At 37.0% G+C, this 14476-nt stretch overlaps 3 protein-coding genes and 1 long non-coding RNA gene across 10 annotated transcripts; 1 reads left to right on the top strand and 3 right to left on the bottom strand.

The window, feature by feature from the left end:
- Positions 1-1112: 1112 nt before the first annotated feature.
- On the bottom strand, positions 1113-4929 carry suv39h1a (SUV39H1 histone lysine methyltransferase a). Of its 6 annotated transcripts, XM_051904415.1 has the most exons (7): positions 4766-4929; positions 4360-4505; positions 3565-4224; positions 3134-3280; positions 2623-2676; positions 2173-2302; positions 1113-1514 (listed from the first exon to the last, which is right to left on the bottom strand). In XM_051904415.1, the coding sequence occupies exons 1-7, from the start codon at positions 4845-4847 to the stop codon at positions 1381-1383; spliced, it is 1353 nt and encodes a 450-aa protein (XP_051760375.1). In that variant the 5' UTR covers positions 4848-4929; the 3' UTR covers positions 1113-1380. The 6 variants fall into 6 exon arrangements, 3 of the variants coding, with proteins under 3 accessions (XP_051760375.1, XP_051760376.1, XP_051760377.1); XM_051904416.1 differs by lacking the exon at positions 2623-2676; XR_007931457.1 differs by lacking the exon at positions 1113-1514 and having other exon boundaries at positions 2208-2302; positions 3042-3280.
- Positions 4930-5811: 882 nt separating this feature from the next.
- Positions 5812-10080, bottom strand: si:dkey-16n15.6 (organic solute transporter subunit alpha). The gene is made up of 8 exons (XM_051903945.1): positions 9830-10080; positions 9045-9124; positions 8235-8386; positions 8082-8155; positions 7813-7968; positions 7600-7711; positions 7131-7383; positions 5812-7026 (listed from the first exon to the last, which is right to left on the bottom strand). The coding sequence occupies exons 2-8, from the start codon at positions 9100-9102 to the stop codon at positions 6596-6598; spliced, it is 1236 nt and encodes a 411-aa protein (XP_051759905.1). The 5' UTR covers positions 9103-9124; positions 9830-10080; the 3' UTR covers positions 5812-6595.
- A 188-nt stretch (positions 10081-10268) lies between these two features.
- LOC127517818 (uncharacterized) lies at positions 10269-10881 on the top strand. The gene is made up of 2 exons (XR_007931377.1): positions 10269-10498; positions 10597-10881. It is a non-coding gene; the product is annotated as an uncharacterized LOC127517818 (long non-coding RNA).
- Positions 10882-11361: 480 nt separating this feature from the next.
- mapre1a (microtubule-associated protein, RP/EB family, member 1a) lies at positions 11362-14469 on the bottom strand. 2 transcript variants are annotated; one of them, XM_051903946.1, is made up of 8 exons: positions 14302-14469; positions 13674-13850; positions 13189-13334; positions 12857-13055; positions 12464-12505; positions 11996-12108; positions 11758-11910; positions 11362-11668 (listed from the first exon to the last, which is right to left on the bottom strand). In XM_051903946.1, exons 2-8 carry the CDS (start codon positions 13792-13794, stop codon positions 11618-11620), a joined length of 825 nt encoding a protein of 274 aa, XP_051759906.1. In that variant the 5' UTR covers positions 13795-13850; positions 14302-14469; the 3' UTR covers positions 11362-11617. The 2 variants fall into 2 exon arrangements, with proteins under 2 accessions (XP_051759906.1, XP_051759907.1); XM_051903947.1 differs by lacking the exon at positions 12464-12505.
- Between the last annotated feature and the right edge of the window lie 7 nt (positions 14470-14476).

Genomic DNA, 14476 nt, shown 5'->3' with positions numbered 1-14476 from the left:
CATCAGATAGTACCAAGGTGTCTCTGCAGCCAGCTCAGATATTGCAATCTAAACTTGACAGAGAGCTTCCGTCGGAATTCAACGGTGAAGTGATCAGCAGCATGCGGTGGATGAACATTAGTCCACCCGGCGTGAGATTGGCCATGGTTAGATGCTCACACCATATGTGTGAGGTCAACTGATTAATGTTTGCCAGTCTGCGCTTAGTGAGGTTTGATCCACAGCAAATCCAATAAAGGCAACCACTCGCCCTCAGACTCATGGTAGACTGAGAGAGGAGCATATCGGGATGTTATGTATATAGTTTATTTAGGTTCTACAGAGGTGAAGAAGCTATATATATATAAATGAACAGAATGACAGCAGGAAGGAATGAAGACTTCAGCAGCAGATGGAGAGGAATGAGTAAAAGCGCTGGCCTGGAGGAATTTCACCTCCTCATGGCAGGTTAAAGCTGAGCTGAGCTGACTGTCTGTCTGGCCCAAGCAGGGGATTCAGGCCACAGATCAAGCGAGGCCAGATGAGTAGGGTTCTACTGTAGCCTTCTTCCATATTCACAGCACAGATGTGTTACTTCTTGCTATTAAATCTTGTATAGTTTGTAACAGCCTTGTGTTTCTGTGGTTTACATTTGTGGAACAACCTGACAAAATCCCAGGCACAAAATCCTTCAATAACTAATGAAATAGTTTTCACCTAATTCTAAAAATTTGCCATGTTATGTTGAGCTGGTTTTCTTTATTCACAAATGTAATAATTTTTTCAACTTTTGACCTTTTTAGGATTTTTATAGCATGTACATCTCCCTTGTTGCCTTTCATCTGTAAATTTTGGTAAATCTGTAAATTACATTGAACCAAATGTGTTATGAATACAATAGCACCATCTGGTGGCAAATATAGACATATAGGTAAGCAACATATTCTTGAAGACAGAATACTCCACACAGTATCAAAATTAATATTTTTATTAACTGGATAAAAGAACATAACTGGGACTTGACACGGCACTTGCATACTGTTGCACTTGTGTTGATTTGATTGCTTCTACTATTCTCATTTGTAAGTCGCTTTGGAGAAAAGCGTCTGCTAAATGACTAAATGTAAATGTAACATAAAAGCATGCATATTCATTGAGGATAAAAATGTTACTTTATTAAAACAGTCCTAAAAATGGATTAAAACATTAAATTAATTGAATTAATGAAAGCCATCACACATATCTCAATGGTCATTAACAAATGCAAGAAGTTAAAATCTATTTAAAGTATATATACACAAAATAAATAAACATATACAATGATACATTTCGTGATATGTGTTAAGAATCTTGACGTATATTGATGCCTGTGATAGTATCCATGCATTTGTGTGAGCTGAATTAAAACAGATATTTCCGGCAGTTCTTCACTCCACACTTGCACTCCATATGGATCCGCTTGATGGGTGATCCTTCAAATCCAGCCCGACTGAAGTCTGAGTCCATTTTTTCACTCTCTGCATCTACTGGATCAACTGCAGTATACATTAGGTATTTACAACAAAAGTATATAAGATATACAGTACTGTGCAAAAGTCTTAGGCCACCACCAGCTTTGTTGTTTTAGCAATGTTTTAATGACCATCCAGATTTATTTTTCGGTCTCTTTATTAAGATACAAACAGAAAATAAAGGAAATATGTACACAAAATGTAAAATCATTTAGAACATGGCTTCTTTAAGCAAAAAACAGTATTTAGTGTGACCTCCTGGACTTTTTCCAGTTTCTCAAAGAAGAAACTCTGAGAAACTTCTCATCATATTTTGGCCTTCCAGTCCTTTTCCATTCCATTTAGGTTTAAGAGAGCCAGGTTCCTGCTATTGCTCAAGTGTAAGGGGAGGTCATTAAATACTTGCCACTTTAGCCGATTTTTCAGATTTTTTCTGTTTTTTTAATACTGCTTACAAATTTCCTGTATTTTCTGGTATTCTAATAAAGAGAGTGAGAAATAATTATATATTATATATAATAGAACATACAATTATATATGGACATTATACCATTGCTAAAACAACATCTATTGGTGGCCTAAGACTTTTGCACAGTACTGTAATTTTTTCCCTCATTATCATATTAATAGACCCACCCCCAAAAATGTAATAAAAGGCCAAATAAAAGAAAAAAAATCCTACTGTTCATCTTGTAGTCAAAGGTGAGCTCTTCTCCCGCTTTGATCCCTCGTTTTGCAAAAATTGCAATTCTGGGAAGTCGCTCATCCAAGTTCTCAATAAAAACATTATAAACCTGCAAGTTTGGATCGCACTGGAAAAACAATGGTAAAGATTTATTAATTGCATGCTTTGTGAAGTTACTGTTATAATGTTAATTTTGCAGCACACTGTGACAGGATTTGCTAAAACAAAAATGAGCTCATTAACTTTTAGAAACATTATACCATTGCCCAGATTTGGCAAATATAAACAATATATATACATATTTCTTTCAGCATCTCTGAATTTTCAGTATCATTACTCCAGTCTTCAGTGTCACATGATCCTTCAGAAATCATTCTAATATGCTAATTTGGTCCTTAGGAATCGTTTCTTACTATTACAAATGTTGAAAACAATTGTGTTGCTTACTATTTTTGTGGAAACTGATATATTTTTCAGGATTCTTTGATGAATAGAAAAGTTCTATAAGAAAAGTTCAAAGAAACAGCATTTATATGAAATAGAACTTTTTTGTAAGAGTCTTTACTCTCACTTTGATCAATTTAATGTCCTTGCTGAATAAAAGTTTTAATTTCTTTAAAAAAAAAAAATCTTACAATACATATATAATACAATAACACTATTGTCTTATTGGCCTCATATGTCAAATCACTAAATCTAAAATAATAATGTATTTAATGTATTTTTTTAATATGTATTAATTTAATATGTTAATTTTCTACTGAATATTTCTAAATAGCCCAAAATATCTCTAAAGGAGTACTGATTGCTATAATGCCAACATTTGTTTACAATTAACATTAAGAAAACACGTTCATGCAACATACCTTCTGTAAATAAATATCACTTAAATATCAGAATTTGTTCCAAATTACTTGATGGACAGCCCAGATGATGTGTACAGCTAGTTAGTGCTCACACTGTGGTTGACAAAGTGAGAGATGTTTCCATAATGAGCTGCATCGATGGTGTAGACAACCTCCACATAGTCCAGATCAAACAGGTAGGTGACGCCCTGCTTATCATACACCACTCCTCTCCTCTCAGCTTCCTCTGTGGTGATGATCTGATGCAATACACAACTGACAGCATGTCAGTAATCAACATTCACAGGGGGATGAATGATTTACCAACATTTACCAATTTAAAGGGATAGATCACCCAAAAAAATGGGGTATAATGTTGTTTTGGACACCACTGAGTTTCATTGTATAGACGAAACACTTTCTTCAAAATATCTTTTTTTTTTTTCATATTTATTATATTTAATGTTTTAAATATAATTTTTTTTATGTTCATGCAGGTTTGGAATGACATTTTTTGGGTGAACTATCCATTTAACTTGCTTACCTCTCCAAGATACTCCATAACAAAGCTATTTTTGTAAATCCTCTGCAGCGTCCGCACTCCCCAACCTCTGCCATTTGCTGTTTTGAAGATGCACAGATCATACTGAATACCTCTCTGCACAACCCTGTTTGCACAGTCAGGACCACATCTGCACATGGAGTTACACTCATAGATGGGTACTCCGGGCATCACTTTCACCTGCCTGCTGTCATTATACGCCCTCCGATGCTTCAGCAGCCCTGGACAGCAGCCGTCAATCGGCTGAAAGATGCAGTCATTGCACTCGCACCCCACTGTCACTGTATTCACATCCACTCCTTTCCCTAACTTATTGTCATTAATGTAGGTGAAGTTTTTAGGAGGTCCGTCCAGATCGACCTCATTACAAACAAATATACGGCCTTTGTGCCTGCAGGTCTGGTTCATGAGGTCTTCCCATTTTTTAAGCTTCATACGTTGCTTGGCCTTTTGGAGGAGGAAGGAAACAATGGGGGCACTCAAAGATGCTGAATCGAGCGGTTGACTGGCCTGAAGTAGAGCTGCCTTCATGTCTTCTCGGAACTGGTGCAAGAGTATTGGGCATTTAAGGTTTTTGAGGGGTTCCCATGTGTTTTCTGACTCTGCGTAGCCCTTCCACTTCACCAGGAAGAACTCTCGACCCTGAAAAGGCATATTTTTAAAGGTTACAGTAACGTGAATCATGTAAATTGGAAATATAAACTATGGATGAGAAACAGTTGGAACCACAAATGTCTAGATCACAGTTGTTCATGCAATACATAATTAATAATTCACCTTGTGTTTTTTGTAGTTGCACAGATACTCCACTTCATAGTCATCAAAGTTGTTCTTTGTCACACTCAGCTGTTTGCAAACTAATCTTTTTCTTCGACACAGAGCCTGGAGGTCCTCCCATGAAAGTTTACAAGACACCCTGCAATCTTGAATCATATGTAAGGGGCTCCATAGAAACAACTCCAAGAAACGACTGCAACCTCTCACAGGTTAGAGTCATGTAGCACTTGCTGTACACTACTTGTGTTATTAACTATTTAAAAGTTCCCTAGTATGACAGTATTTTATGATTATTCATTGCAATTTTATATATATATTTTTATGTTTATTCATTGCTATTTATTTGAAACGTGCGCTGTTAACAGCACTGTTCGTCACTATCTGAAGAAAGCAAAAGAAATCCTACCTTTCAAATATTGCGCCATGTTCGCCTGAATCACCTCGCCTGCATGCTGGATTCCCAATACCGGAAAAACGCGAAACGGCATTCGCGTTGATGATTGGTCGAGTTGTAGCTAAGAGAAGAATACATAATGTTCATTGGCCAATCCTGTTGACCGCGCGTAACATGAGGTTAGTCAAACATAGAGCCATTTATGCCCCGGTTTCACGAACAAGGCTTAAACCTGGTCTCATAAAATGCTTGTTTGAGCTGTTTTAACTGAAAGCAATGTCTAAAGTGTCAACAACCTAATCAGGGGCGTTTCCTCCGAGGAGGCAAGGGAGGCAGTGCCTCCTCAAAAAAAATAGGATGATAAAATAATCCATATTACATATAAAACAACACAAATATTACAAATTATGACATGAACAAATGATGAAAAGTAAGTAAACAGATCACCCAGTTAGATATCACGTGCTTTATGTCACGTCAAAATCAAATTTGAAATGGACTGAAAACATGATGACTGCGGTTTTTTTTTTTTTTTAGTGCAATCAGCTTGGTGAAATTAAAAATACAATTCGTGTCTGTGACAGACGGTGTTTACGGAGCATGACTGATGATCCAAAATAGCCTAAGTTGACAATTAAAAAGAAAAACATCAATACACAAATAAAATATATTGCTTAAATTATTATTGCCTTTAGTTATTATTTTGGAATGATTGTAGAAATGCTTAAAACACTAACTTGATGAGATTGACTTGGTTTTGATAAATAGAACATTTATTACAATACATTGTTAATGTAAAATTACAAAATAGAATTGTATTTGGTTTCTTTTTTGATGTAATGTAAAGTAACGTTCATTTAACAAGGAAGATGTGTCAACATTAAGAGTAATGCACATGAATTTACATTGATTCATAAATAAATAAAAAATGTGCCTCCTAATTTCAGAACACCACTGCACGCCACTGACTATATATATATATATATATATATATATATATAATTCAGAGCAGAATATATAACCATGAAAAATATCACACTCCTTACTAAAAGCTATTTTCGTTTGTTTAAGTTGTTTGTATAGAAATGAAATCAGGAAACAGACTTCAGGGTAGCACCATATTTGGAATGAAAACTAGGCTGTACCTGCCTATTGTTCAACTAATGATACATCTGTCAAAAATAAACTTTCAGTAGCAAAAACTCCATTAAACAGTATTGAAAGTTGTTAGTTTTGAAAATTACGTGATCAGCTATCCCTAACAGCCTCATTTTCATCCATGAAAAATTCAGTACGAAAAAAATTCATTACATTAAACACATCCATATTGAATACGAAAATTTTGAAGCTGTCATGTTTATTAAAAAAAACATATATAGATAAGAACATTATCACATTATAAAACTTAAGTAACTAGATAAGAACATGGGTTGTATGTGCAGTTTACGTTGTAGAACAAAATGTCCAAGCATTGTCAAGTTATGTTTACCACAAACTGAATAACCACATTATAAAAACCCATAGAAAAATCAGTCTTCCTGGTTTTGCCGTCACGCCTACGGCACTCTATAGCTTCTATAGGTTCAAATGTAAAATCTTTGGGGGTCTACAAGTCTTTAGCCTTGTTTATTCATTGGGAATCAGTAATAATTTTTTTATTTAAATGTACTAATAATAGTAAACTGTATGTGCTATATTAAAGATTACAAAAAACTTGCTATGCTGGTGAGTTTACAATTCAAATGGCACTTGTTCTTTGTTTAACTTCCCAGGGCCCAGTGGAGTCATAGACATATAAAGTGGAATAAACTATACATTTATACATTTTTCTCTCTTTTTCTTCTATACAACAGTAACATCACCACTGTCAATATGGTTAATTTCAGCACTGACAGTAATTGTCGGCAGCTCCACACTCATGGAGTCCTCAGGTGGTGCATTATATACTTTCTCTAAGTTTGCTGCAGTTTGTTGTCTGTGCTGTAAGGGAAAAGTGAAGCGGTCCAGTGGTGCGTGTTCAATTTTACAGAGGCTGTCTTCACTGTCGCTGTTGTATCCAAGGTTAGAATGGCATGGCTCATCCTCTTGAGAGGAGAGCTGCACAGCAATTGGCAGCTCATCTTCTGTCTGAATTGCCTTTTCATTGAGAACTCTTATGACATCAATCTCCATTTCTTCACCCTCATCTTGACAGGGTTCAACTTTCCGGAATATGTGATGTGCAAAGAGGCTGATGCAGAACATCTCCACAATTACAGAATAGTGGTAGATTACTTGTAGAAAGAAAAATGAGAGAAAACCATTACTGTAATTAAAGGATTAAAGCAGATGTGTTTCCAGATCCCAACATTTTTGGAAAATGTTTTTTATTTCTTACATTGAGAACGAAAAAGTTCAGAGAAGGGAGGAGTGCAGGGGATGACATTCAGCGCACCCATGGTCTCCAGAATTCCACTCTGTAGTCCACAAAGGACCAGGACAACAATGATGCAAATAAACTTGGCTCGAAGACTGTATCCAGGCAATGCCCTTTTTGTAGCTTTATAAAACAGCAAGTAGCCATAGAAGGACAGAAACGTGGATACGGCAATGATGGCATTGACATACATGTTGAGAGTAACCGAATTAACCTGACAAAGAGAAACAGATTACAAAGTCACATAATATTGTTCAGAAAATAAGCCAAATCTGCCCTGTAAAGAATGTTTTTTTTTTTTGCTAAACCAGTTAGGTGATCTTGAAAAGAGATTAATTAAATTCAGTTAAATAAAACTCTCTCTTTCTATAGGCCATTCGTGAAAATTTGACACTGTAGTGAGCTCAGAGCAATAGGGTATTGTACTTACATCCCCATAGTCATACTGTTCATCTGTCCAGAGGACAAGAGTGAGGAAGAACAGGATTGTTCTGACCACAGAGAGCTGAAGAACAGCAGCCATCATCCAGCCCACACTGGTCCTGACGGAAAAAAAGTTAGGATTCCACCATTATAAACAAACAGTCCTGTTATTCTAAATATTAAGTTAAACATCTATGCAGGTGTATGTGTGATGAAGTACTTGTTGATGTCAAAGAGAGGAAGACAGCAGCAGCAGCAACAGGGGAAGGGGTTTGGAGACACCTTCTCCCCTGCTAATGCCTCCAGCATGCGGACCTTTCCACCAAAGAAGTCTTTGATAAGACCCATGAACTTCAAGAGTGTAATAGAGTGATATCTGCCAGGAAGTATAAAACAATCCATACATATATGACTGGCCATTCGGATCACTATTGTGCAATTTGATTACAAAACATTACAAAATACCAGTGGAAGTCAAAAATCACTCACAGAGACGCAATGAAACTGCACAGAGATGAGGAGCGTGGAACATATAGCGCAATTATAGACGTCATTCCAAAGACCTGTCGAAGAAACAAAATGTTACCAAAAGGTAACTAAAGGCATGAAATAAATGAATTGAGTGAGAAGGTGGTGTTTTACTGGATATATTCCCAGGATCCATAGGCTGAGATTTCTACGCCGATGAGAGGTGACATGACGCAGAAAAAAGCCAATCTCCTCCATGAAGAGAGCAAGCAGCAGCATAACAAACACAGCAGGAAGGAGGAATAGCCAGAGATCGTTCTTGATCACTATAAACAGAACAAGCAAAACTACATTGTTAAACATAAAGCTTCCAACAGAAGATTTTCAAAGCGATGCAACAGAAAAACCATTTTGGGTTCCCAAAAGAACTTTCAGGTAGTTCTCAAAAGAACCATTTTTAGAAGAACATTTTAATAATCTAAAGAAGCTTTTCTCACAACAAAGAACCTTTAGTGAAATTGAAAGATTCCATGGATGTTAAATGTTCTTCATGGAACCATGAATGCCAATAAATAACCTTTCTTTGAGACTCAAAGGGACATAATTTCCCATCCTGGTACCCATTCATGTGTCTAAAATGGACATCTAGTCCCCTTAGCTCAGAGGCACACTTTTGGCAGCTTTTAGGGTAATAATCCTGGAAACAAGTGAAAATGAAGAAGGAAAATGGAGGAACAATGCTAGCTGACTCAAGTAGCTCTGTAAATATTGTTGACTGACGAGCAGTTTCATCTGTGTTATCTTTTTCACTGCATATACAAATTGTACAGCATTTAATCATATCCACGTGTTACACTGCAGCGTATTGTCATTCCTGTCATTATCCAGGGAAAATTACATTTAGCATTGTAACACTGGTCATAAGCAGCAAACAGCAGAGCTTGGCTTGATACTTCTACACCTTTCATCATCATGTTGTCTTACCTTTAAAGAACTCAGATGACAAAGGGATCCCACCTCCCATGAACGTGCAGTTCCTCATTGTTCAGTGAAATCTGAAAGACCTATGAAACAAAAATTTCAATTGGGAGTCCTATAGATGTCAGGATCCAAATAAGTAAACACACGCTTATTTGTTATCAAATAAGGTGCAAAACCCTGTGGTACAGAAATAGTGAAAGATTTAGATAAATAGGCAATTCTTTATAAATAGTTATGCCAAATCTATACCAAGGTGGCTTCTTATTGCCTAAGGGATGTCTTTCTGAGCTCACTTATTAATGATTGACTTAAACACAGGTAGGGCGCAGGTAGAGGGCCAAGTCCATCTTCCCACAAGTCTGGACACAAGTCTCAGACAACCTTGTATTATTTTATGTTCAGAAATAGGGAAATTTATAAATATTTTAATACAGTTCTTAAAAAAATAACTATATTTGAAGGACTGATGAAATATGTATCAAACAGTTCTCTATCTGTAATGAGCCATTTTATAATTTACTTTAAATTAGGCCTATATAATTTCAGTCATTGGTCATGTTTCATGTTACACAGAAGAAAAAATAAATGTGTCTGGTTACCAATAACTAGATTTTAAAAGGAATTATAGCCCACTTGATAAATAATAATTTAACATGAATTGTACTTAAAGGTTGACAGTTTGAGTCATAATATCAGTTTGGAGTTAGAGGAGGAATCCGAAACAAACAAAATTTAGCTTTGAAGGGATAGTTCACCCTAAAATGAAAATTCGGCCATCATTTACTCACCCTCAAATTGTTCAAAGCCTGAATTTCTTTCTTCTGCTGAACACAAAGAAGATATTTTGAAGAACCAAACAGTTGATGGACCACATTGACTTCCATAATATATTTTTTCCATATACTATATATTGACGGAATTTTCCGGCTTTCAGTGTTTTCACAGTTATACGGTAGGGGGCACTATTACGCAACTACTGAAAAAGTAGAGAATCCCCGTTTTTTTTTTGTTTTTTTTTAAGCAGAGGCTCTGTTCTTTCTTTTGATATATTGCATGTTCAGATATTCATACAACAAAATATTCTGGGGACCATTAAAGCTTTGTTAAAATGTTCAAAATTGATATGCTGGTGGTGGCTGGCAACTAAAAAACGCAAGCGGGTAAAGTTAATATATAGTGTTTTACCGGGATGCGACCTGTAGTGCTTTTGAGTGAGGGACTTTTATTTTAAAATCCTTGATTGGAGACGTATACGGAAGTCAAACGCACGATTCATTAAAATTGAGCATTTCAGATCAATAACACTTACTTACATTTTATAAATAACCAAGTGCTAATAGACCTATTTTAAATGCATATTGCATTTAAAATGCAACTCTGCGTTTAAATATCTTATTCTTGTGAATTTGAAAGAAAAACTGGTTTTACTGAAATGTAAAAGTTTCCGTTAATAACAGGTACGTCGGTGATGTTACAGAGTATCACATTTGATCACTAAATCACAGAGGAGTGAAATGAACTGCGTAATGAACTGCTTTGAATTGTTTTTTAACAGAGCTGCGGAAGTTAGTATATAAACCGATGGAGAAGCAGGATGATGTGGAGGTGGTTCGTGAGAAGGAGTCGGATGCAGCGGAGGCGATCGCGGAGCCTCAGTCTCTCTCTTTCCCAGAGGTGTTCCGCATGATTCAAGCAGGGGAGGAGGTTCCTGGACTCCAAAAGCTGGACATCAAACCTTGTCATGATCAGCCCACGGTTTCTCAGATGCCCAGAAAGTCAAAACCATGGGAAAAATGACTTGTGTTTCCTAATAATAAAATATGGACTGGTTTACAACATATTTTGCTTGTATGCAAACGTAGTTAAGATTTTGTTTGTTTTGCAGTATATGACTTTAATACATGGCACATGCATAGCACACATCAATGTAAAATAAAGCGTGCTTAAAGAAATGGCCTAACTTTGTCAGATTTAGCATAATAAAATGCCTGATTATAGTGGTACTTGCAGCTTAGGCCAGTTTAGACCAAGTAAGGGATATATCATCCGACTCAAACCCAAAGCCTCTCATGACTGTTAAGCGGTTCCTCATTGCCTCGTGCTTGTAAAGGGAAATGCAAAAGGTTGACACACATCCTAATTCAGAGCTTATTAGAGGAAGTGAACTTCACTCACAACTGGTCAACAAGCAGTCAAATGTACAGATCAGAAACTAGATAACAGCAAAAGCTCTGGATTACACCAATACTCTGGTGGAACTACAGAATTAATGAATCAGAACTGCTTGCTCATGTCCGTTTACTCATTGGCAAGTCAGACCTCAGTGGACTGCTTTATACAAACAGCCTTTGATAAGTACTTTATTTTTCACTCACAAAAATAATGTTGTTTTGATGGTCAATAAAAAAAGCTGAAAAATTCAAGGTATAGAACTTCCCTGAATAAAAAGACATTCAAAAGTCAAAGTCCAAAATAATGGACCAAAGGCAAGTGCAGCAGAACAGCAGGAATCAGCCAATATGTGCATTTGAGTGTCCAACGGGGTAATTCTTTTTAAAACGGTCACCCCTGATTGGTCAGAACTCTTCCGGTTCGCCGACCTCATCCTCTGGAATTACAAAACCGTCCTGTTGAAAGACAGGGGAAAAAAAACAGAACTAAGTGGGCTGAAAAATGTTAAGTCTCAAATTATCTTTTAACAGCGATATACACTTACATCTGTGGCATAGAGAATATCCACAATCTTTTGCAGTGTAGGATCACCCTCACCCTCTTTCTCTTGGCAAATGAGCTCAATGTTTCTCAGTTTGCCAAAGTAGAAATCCCTTTCCTTTTCCATGTCAGCAATGGTGGCCTTCAGGTCATTTATCTGAAATTATAAAATTATTAACATCTGAAACAAAGTGAAAATATAACGCTAAGGCCTTGATTTATTGTCTCTTGTAAAGTCTTACCGTCTGAGTAAGCACTCCTTTCTCTTCATCGCCACCACCTGTCCCTGCACCTCTCATTGCAGCTGGAGCCGTCTTTGGTGCAGATTTAGGTGCTGCGGCTGAACGCTGTGGAGCTGAACATCCATCACCTTATTATACATGTCAACCAGCCTTGAAGATAAGGGTCAATTCTAGCCTCAAATTTACTTCAGTGCAATGGATGAATTCTTAAATGTTTATATTTCCAATATTAAAGCTGAAATAATCAAAATAAAACTTATAAATAATCTGTTTCTAGAATATTTCATCATTAAGTGCTGTAGCCCCAACCGCGAACTGCATGACTGTTGTTTTCAAATGTGCAATACTTGGAAATCTAGGAATCACCATAATGTGAATGAGAAAATACCCAGATGTAAAGCAACCGAGTAGAAAGGTGAACAGGCAATGTGCTTTAACTAAACTAACTGGTAGTTCTCAACATCTTACCAACAGGGGCCATTGGCTTGACTGCAGGTGTGATGCCTGTGTCTGAAGTAAACAGAAAAACCCATGCACAGGCAACGTAAGGCTCCAGCCATTCTCACACATGTAAAAACAGCTAAAGCATGTACGACTGGCCCACTGGTGCATGACTTGGTCACACCCACATATTCTGGGGTCATAATCCATAACAGCTGCAGCTGCCATGCACCTGTTATCATTAGGACAGCTAGCTTCCGACAATAACGCTAGTCCCACATACTTCTAAGAGGACCTTATGAACCCAAAAAAACTGATGTTGACAATTGTTTGTTAAAAAAAATGATAATTATCCATTAAATATTAGTAGGAGAAGGCTGCAATAGTATTGAGAACTTCCCGTTTGTTCTCCATTCTTACCTGCGCTAGGTTTCCTTGGCTTGTTAGCCGTGGCTGCTGCTGCTGGACTCTGATTTGCTGCCATTTCTTGTCCCTGTCGAGCTGCCACCGGATCATATTCCTTCCCATCATAGTTTGCGTCAAAGAACTTCTTAAACCACTGCACAAACTCAAAGTTGTCCTGGAACTTGCCCTTCACAAGCTTGTCAACAGGAATAATCTACACAGAGATGGAAGATGTTTCAAAATAACAAGCAAAAAAATTGTTACAGTTTACACATTGTACATCATGAATATATTTTGTGTAGCAACACAGAAAAACATGACTTGTGTGCTAATAAGTGTTGACATACTTTGCTAACACCCATCTTTTTGAAGCTGCCTTGAAGAAGTTTGAAGTTGTGGATGTATTCATGCTCAAGTTTGGCCTGGAATTTGACTTTCTTCAGTGGAATACACGAAGGGAACAGCATGTCCATGAATTGACAGTAAGCAGCACCTTAAAACACATTGGTAAGACATAGTCAGCAAATTATAATAAAAAAATTATATCAAATAATTTAAAAAGGTATACAGGTCCCAACCCAGACAAAAAAGAACCTCTCACATCCCCCCTCCACAGTACTACCTCTGTTCATTCCATCACTAAAGTGATGGAGATATTGATAGACAAATTGAGCATGCAAATATAATTTTATGACATCCCACTATTATTATATATTCGTTACGTTCAAAACGCAAACTAGGCTGGCCTTATGTTGATCTCAGAAGAGTCAGTAATTGAATAATACTCAAGTTGGGAGAATGAAGTGAAGGGGCCAGACAGCTGGTCACTGACCTGAGCACAGTTGCTCGATCTTGGCATGGCTCATCTGTAAAGACTCGTTTATCCATGTGAGCATGTCATGGCGGCTGAGGTTTTCACTTGTCACTGATGTCGAGAACACGTTCACAGCCATGGCTCAGACAAAACCAATTATTTAAAGCTGATGGAAACTCTTTTCCGCTGAAGTTGCTAGAAAAAGAGGTTGAGTTAAGAGTTGAGGCTCATTTCCTTAAACATACATTCACACCCTTTAGCCCATCTACATCACCATCTTCACTTCCTACTTAATGTCACTTGTGCTGTAATTTTATATCCATCCAGTTTCTGGTCTGAATCAAGCACATTACATATGGAATAAAAATGGCATATTTGTTTTAGTTAGTCTTTTGTGAATTTTGAAGGATGCCGATTGAACGCTCTGCTTTAATGTCAAAGTTTTAAACTAATCTGTCAGAATGATTAATCGTTTATATAAACGGCTCATGCTCTTGTAATAACCGTTGTCTTTTTAACGTTAAATGTCGAACATTTAAATCACAGCAATAAAAGGTAAGTATCGTCCTAAGTGAGCAAAACTACCATTAAAGTACAGTTTGTCTGTGTTTCTGTGTCACAGATCAAATTAATGACTTTATCTTACATTTGGTTCTGAAAGTCCAAACTATGATGGGATGTGAGTGAACCGGGCTGCAGTTTCACCGGCGTGTCGTTCGTAAAGTGCCGCTTCTGCAGCAGGCTGGAAAATGGGCTGCAAGCCTGCAACCACAGCAGAAGCTTAGTAACTAATCACAGATGTCAAAATAAAAGTCATCATT

The sequence above is a fragment of the Ctenopharyngodon idella genome, chromosome 8 (genome assembly GCF_019924925.1).
Source record: "Ctenopharyngodon idella isolate HZGC_01 chromosome 8, HZGC01, whole genome shotgun sequence".
In the NCBI taxonomy this organism is placed as follows: domain Eukaryota; kingdom Metazoa; phylum Chordata; class Actinopteri; order Cypriniformes; family Xenocyprididae; genus Ctenopharyngodon; species Ctenopharyngodon idella.
Note: the sequence above shows the minus strand (reverse complement) of the source record. Positions and strands in the feature narration are given on the sequence as shown.